A 7060-nucleotide genomic window follows, 5' to 3' on the forward strand; every position below is an offset into this window, starting at 1 on the left:
GGGATGAAGAGGTGCTGATGCGCTTTCTTCACCACACTCTCTGTGTGGGTGGACCATTTCAGATCGTCAGGGATGTGTACGTCGAGGAACTTGAAGCTTCCACGTTCCCTACTGCGGTCCTGTCGATATGGATAGGGGCGATGTGGATAGCTCTTTCATTTTGTTGAGGGAGAGGTTATTTTCCTGACACGGCTCCCCCAGGGCCCTCACCTCCTCCCTATAGGCTGTGTCTTCATTGTTGGTAATCAGGCCTACTACTGTTGTGTTGTCTGCAAACTTGATGATTGAGTGACTGAGTTGGAGGCGTGCATGGCCACACAGTCATGGGTGAACAGGGAGTACAGGAGGTGGCTGAGCACTCATCCTTGTGGCGCCCCAGTGTTGAGGATCAGTGAAGTAAAAGGTATTGTTTCCTACCTTCACCACCTGGGGGTGACCCATCAGGAAGTCCAGGACCCAGTTGCACATGGCGGGGTTCAGACCCAGGGCGCAAAGCTTAGTGATGAGCTTGGAGGGTACTATGGTGTTGATGGCTGAGCTGTAGTCAATGAACAGCATTCTGACTTAGGTATTCCTCTTGTCCAGATGAGATAGGGCAGTGTGCAGTGCAATGGTGATTCCATCGTCTGTGGATCTGGGACGGTTAGCAAATTTAAGTGGGTGTAGGGTGTGATCCTTAACTAGTCTCTCAAAGCACTTCATGACAACCGAAGTGAGTGCTACAGGGCGATAGTCATTTAGTTCAGTTACCTTTGCTGTCTTGGGTACAGGAACAATGGTGGACATCTTGAAGCAAGTGGGGACAGCAGACTGGGATACGGAGAGATTGAATATGTCCGTAAACACACCAGCCAGCTGGTGAGAGGATGTGGCTAGGGATGCCGTCTGGGCCAGCAGCCTTGCAAGGGTTAACACGTTTAAATGTCTTACTCACGTCGGCCTTGGAGAACGAAAGCCCACAGTCCTTGGGAGTGGGCAATGTCAGTGGCACTATGTCATCATCAAAACGGACGTAGAAGGTATTTAACTTCAGTGTACACGACGTGGCTAGTTTTCCCTTTGTAACCCGTTTGTCTGTAGACCCTGCCACATACATCTCATGTCTGAGCCATTGAAGCTTTGCCTGTTTGATTGCCTTACGGAGGGAATAAGTACACTGTTTGTATTCAACCATATTTACAGTCATCTTGCCATGGTTAAATGTGGTGGTTTGCGCTTTTCGTTTTGCGCAAATGCTTCCATCTAGCCACGGTTTCTGGTTTGGGTAGGTTTTAATAGTCACAGTGAGACCTGGCCCAGTGGGCGGTGTTGTCTGGGCGATGGAGGATGGAAATGGGCTGCTGTGCTTTGTGTCTGTAGTGGTATCAGGGGAGGGTAGTGCAAGGCCACTCAGTACTTCAGCCACAGAGCTACTGGGCAAGGGTCACCCCCGCCACGATATCTCCTAGTTCCACCCTCTGTCCCCCGTGCCTGTCCCCTTCGCTACCTGCTGCAGCCCCCCACTCCCCCACCACGATATCTCCTAGTCCCACCCTCTGTCCCCCGTGCCTGTCCCCTTCGCTACCTGCTGCAGCCCTCCACTCCCCCGCCACGATATCTCCTAGTCCCACCCTCTGTCCCCCGTGCCTGTCCCCTTCGCTACCTGCTGCAGCCCTCCACTCCCCCGCCACGATATCTCCTAGTCCCACCCTCTGTCCCCCGTGCCTGTCCCCTTCGCTACCTGCTGCAGCCCCCCACTCCACCACCATGATATCTCCTAGTCCCACCCCTCTGTCCCCCGTGCCTGTCCCCTTCGCTACCTGCTGCAGCCCCCCACTCCCCCGCCACGATATCTCCTAGTCCCACCCCTCTGTCCCCCGTGCCTGTCCCCTTCGCTACCTGCTGCAGCCCCCCACTCCCCCACCACGATATCTCCTAGTCCCACCCCTCTGTCCCCCGTGCCTGTCCCCTTCGCTACCTGCTGCAGCCCTCCACTCCCCCGCCACGATATCTCCTAGTCCCACCCTCTGTCCCCCGTGCCTGTCCCCTTCGCTACCTGCTGCAGCCCCCCACTCCACCACCACGATATCTCCTAGTCCCACCCCTCTGTCCCCCGTGCCTGTCCCCTTCGCTACCTGCTGCAGCCCCCCACTCCCCCGCCATGATATCTCCTAGTCCCACCCCTCTGTCCCCCGTGCCTGTCCCCTTCGCTACCTGCTGCAGCCCCCCACTCCCCCACCACGATATCTCCTAGTCCCACCCCTCTGTCCCCCGTGCCTGTCCCCTTCGCTACCTGCTGCAGCCCCCCACTCCCCCACTCCCCCACCACGATATCTCCTAGTCCCACCCCTCTGTCCCCCGTGCCAGTCCCCTTCGCTACCTGCTGCAGCCCCCCACTCCCCCACCACGATATCTCCTAGTCCCACCCCTCTGTCCCCCGTGCCTGTCCCCTTCGCTACCTGCTGCAGCCGCCCACTCCCCCACCACGATATCTCCTAGTCCCACCCTCTGTCCCCCGTGCCTGTCCCCTTCGCTACCTGCTGCAGCCCCCCACTCCCCCACCACGATATCTCCTAGTCCCACCCCTCTGTCCCCCGTGCCTGTCCCCTTCGCTACCTGCTGCAGCCCCCCACTCCCCCACTCCCCCACCACGATATCTCCTAGTCCCACCCCTCTGTCCCCCGTGCCAGTCCCCTTCGCTACCTGCTGCAGCCCCCCACTCCCCCACCACGATATCTCCTAGTCCCACCCCTCTGTCCCCCGTGCCTGTCCCCTTCGCTACCTGCTGCAGCCCCCCACTCCCCCACTCCCCCACCACGATATCTCCTAGTCCCACCCCTCTGTCCCCCGTGCCTGTCCCCTTCGCTACCTGCTGCAGCCCCCCACTCCCCCACCACGATATCTCCTAGTCCCACCCCTCTGTCCCCCGTGCCTGTCCCCTTCGCTACCTGCTGCAGCCCTCCACTCCCCCGCCACGATATCTCCTAGTCCCACCCTCTGTCCCCCGTGCCTGTCCCCTTCGCTACCTGCTGCAGCCCCCCACTCCACCACCACGATATCTCCTAGTCCCACCCCTCTGTCCCCCGTGCCTGTCCCCTTCGCTACCTGCTGCAGCCCCCCACTCCCCCGCCACGATATCTCCTAGTCCCACCCCTCTGTCCCCCGTGCCTGTCCCCTTCGCTACCTGCTGCAGCCCCCCACTCCCCCACCACGATATCTCCTAGTCCCACCCCTCTGTCCCCCGTGCCTGTCCCCTTCGCTACCTGCTGCAGCCCCCCACTCCCCCACCACAATATCTCCTAGTCCCACCCCTCTGTCCCCCGTGCCTGTCCCCTTCGCTACCTGCTGCAGCCCCCCACTCCCCCACCACGATATCTCCTAGTCCCACCCCTCTGTCCCCCGTGCCTGTCCCCTTCGCTACCTGCTGCAGCCGCCCACTCCCCCACCACGATATCTCCTAGTCCCACCCTCTGTCCCCCGTGCCTGTCCCCTTCGCTACCTGCTGCAGCCCCCCACTCCCCCACCACGATATCTCCTAGTCCCACCCCTCTGTCCCCCGTGCCTGTCCCCTTCGCTACCTGCTGCAGCCCCCCACTCCCCCACCACGATATCTCCTAGTCCCAGCCCTCTGTCCCCCGTGCCTGTCCCCTTCGCTACCTGCTGCAGCCCCCCACTCCCCCACCACGATATCTCCTAGTCCCACCCCTATGTCCCCCGTGCCTGTCCCCTTCGCTACCTGCTGCAGCCCCTACCTCACTAAACTAGTATTGCAATATGTTATCCATGGCAAAAATGAAAACAGGGAGCAGACCAAACTATTTGGTCCTTTAAAAACCTGCAGTAAGTAAAGTATTGTGTGAAATAGTTTGGAAAATAAAGACGTGACTCTGGATGACAACATAATGATGTTTGTTTCAAACATTAGAGATGTTTTCCTAAAGAAGTGAAACCCTCATTGTGTTTTGTTTCCTTGCCATGATACTAAGGGGTATCGCGATACTGTTATGGTTCTGGCCCTTCTCTGGAGGCATGTGTGTGTCTGTTAATGGCTCCTAGTAAGGGAATGACGCTAAAGGAAGACAATGATTGCATATAAAGTGCATTCGAAAATTATTCATACCTCTTTTCTTTTTCCGCATTTTGTTATGTTACAGCCTTATTCTATAATGGATGAAATAAAATAATGTATTAATCAATCTACACACAATACCCCATAATGACAATGCGATAACAGGTTTTAAATTTTTGAACCAAATGTTTTAAATATAAAAAACAGAAACACCTTATTTACATAATTATTCAGACCCTTTGCTATGAGACTCAACATTTTGCTCAGGTGCATCCTGTTTCCATTGATCATCCTTGAGATGTTTCTACAACTTGATTGGCGTCCACCTGTGGTAAATTCTATTGATTGGACATGATTTGGAAAGGCACACACCTGGCACACACAGTGCATGTCAGAGCAAAAAGTAAGCCATGAGCTTGAAGGAATTGTCTATAGAGCTCCGAAACAGGATTGTGTCGAGGCACAGATCTGGGAAGTGTGCCAAAAAATGTCTGCAGCATTGAAGGTCCCCAAGAACACAGTGGTCTTCATCATTCTTAAATGGAAGTTTAGAACCACCATGACTCTTCCTAGTGCTGGTCGTCCGGCCAAACTGAGCAATCGGGGGAGAAGGGCCTTGGTCAGGGCCAAGAACTCGAGTTCCTCTGTGGAGATGGGAGAAACTTCCAGAAGGACAACCATCTCTCCAGCACTCCACCAATCAGGCCTTTATGGTAGACTGGCCACTCCTCAGTAAAAGGCACATGACGGCGCAGTTAGAGTTTGCCAAAAGGCCCCTAAAGGACTCAGACCATGAGAAACAAGATTCTCTGGTCTGATGAAACCAAGATTGAACTCTTTGGCCTGAATGCCAAGTGTCACTTCTGGAGGAATGTCATCCTCCAGAATGAAATTTCATCAATTTTAGAATAAGGCTGTAACGTAACTAAATGTGGAAAAAGTCAAGGGGTCTGAGTACTTTCCGAATGCACTGAGTATACAAAATATTTGACTGACCAGACTGACAGACTGACTAGGTGAAAGCTGTGATCCCTTGTTAAATCCACTTCAATCAGTGTACTGTAGATGAAGGAGAGGAGACAGATTAAAGACGTTTCTTTATGCCTTGAGAAAATAGAGACATGGATTGTGTTTGTGTGCCAATGAGGGGGTGCATATTAAGATACAATATTTAAGTGCCTTTGAATGGGGTATGGTAGTTGGTGCCAGGCACACCTGTTTGTGTCAAGAATTGCAATGTTGTTTTTCATACTCAACAGTTTCCCGTGTGTTTTAAGAATGGTTCACCACCCAAAGGTTATCCAGCCAACTTGACACAACTGTAGGAAGCATTATAGTCAACATGGGTCAGCATCCCTGTGGAACGCTTTTGACACCTTGTAAATTCAATGCCCCAACGAATTGAGGCTGTTCTGAGGCCAAAGGGGGTACAACTCAATATTAGGAAGGTGTTCCTAATGTTTGGTATACTTAGTGTATATTTAGGCAGGAACAGGGAAAGCTTATACAGAGACGTATACAACACAGACTCTGCTCCAAGGGATCTATTTCCTTTGATTCCTAAACTACAGATTGAGTGGATGTTGTTTTGGCTGTTGTTACTGAGCGGTGGGTGTAACAGTAATTCGAACCTGGCAGAGGAACGTGAAAACAATTCTTAGAGAAATGACTATCGGACCCCATCAAAGTCCTGACAATATATCATTTCATTAGTGGTATATCATTTCTGGCTATTGAAAGCGCTGTAGTAATGTATCCTACCTTCCTTCCTTAACATATCCATTTGTTATTCAAAGGTCATACACTATTGGCACAACAACAGCGGTGTAGAAACGGTACATATCAGAGCAATTACCCACCTGTCCTTTAGCGCAAACAAGAGCAGGAGCGATCGATATGTATATCAAATATCCTGACTGAGAAGATATGGACGCACTCCAAAGTAGAGCGGAAATCCAATCAGCCTGGGGTACGAGGCAGCAGACAAACACGCCGCACAGCCACACACACACACACACACACACACACACACACACACACACACACACACACACACACACACACACACGCACGCACAAATACACACACACACGCACACGCACAAATACAAATACACACACACACACACACACACACACACACACACACACACACACACACACACACACACACACACACACACACACACACACACACACACACACGCACACACGCACAAATACACACATCCCCCCCAAACAAGGGTGGTTGGGTCCTAGAAAAGCCAAGCCACTAACAAGGCCCCATGGGGTGCAGAGAAATGTCTGAGCCACCTAGCTGAGACTGATCTCTGCGATGGGGCAGGCAGAGAAACCGCAGATCCATAGGTGAGGAGTCCACCTGTGTGTCAGTCAGCCACTCAGCCAGCCAGTCAGCCAGACAATCAGTCAGTTAGCCATTGAGCCAGCCAGACAGCCAATCAGTCAGCCAGCAAGTCAGTAAGTCAGCCAGCCAGTCAGTTAGCCAGTCAGTTAGTCAGTTAGCCAGCCAGCCAGCCAGCTAGTCAGTTAGCCAGTCAGTCAGCCAGCCAGCAGCCCAGAGGATAGGAGATGATGTTTATGTCTCAGTACAGAGTAGAGACAGACACCAGGCACCTGGACCAGCAGTAATGAGCCTGTTAACTGATGGAGCTAATGGGGTTTGTTCCATTACAGGAGCAGGTAGGTAATAAACACACAGGACGGTTTGTACAAAAACAAAAAGACCCATGTGTTTTGTACAAAAACAGGATGTTTCCGTATGAACTACACAACGTTCTGAGTGTACCAATAATGAAGACAACGGGTGATATACATTAATAAAAGTAGTGATTGTTAAAAAGCATTGTGGAGTAAAGTAAGTCTACTTACATCTCTACGATGCCCTCTGGTAGGTTGGCAGGGATCTCCGTCAGGCCCTTGCGGCGACAGTCCACAATGTTGTTGTTGCAGGTGCAAGAGGCCGGACACATTGATGCTTGGGGAATACAGGTAT

General features: G+C 52.6%; 1 protein-coding gene across 1 annotated transcript in view; it reads right to left on the reverse strand.

Moving 5' to 3' along the window:
• LOC116371444 (slit homolog 2 protein) overlaps positions 1-7060 on the reverse strand; it is a gene marked incomplete at its 5' end in the record, with an annotated part of 30604 nt that extends 23544 nt beyond the window's left edge. The window contains 1 exon segment of the mRNA XM_031820314.1: positions 6937-7060. Coding sequence (XP_031676174.1) covers positions 6937-7060 — 124 coding nt within the window.

Source organism: Oncorhynchus kisutch, unplaced genomic scaffold, assembly GCF_002021735.2.
Source record: "Oncorhynchus kisutch isolate 150728-3 unplaced genomic scaffold, Okis_V2 scaffold3234, whole genome shotgun sequence".
Taxonomy (NCBI): Eukaryota; Metazoa; Chordata; class Actinopteri; order Salmoniformes; family Salmonidae; genus Oncorhynchus; species Oncorhynchus kisutch.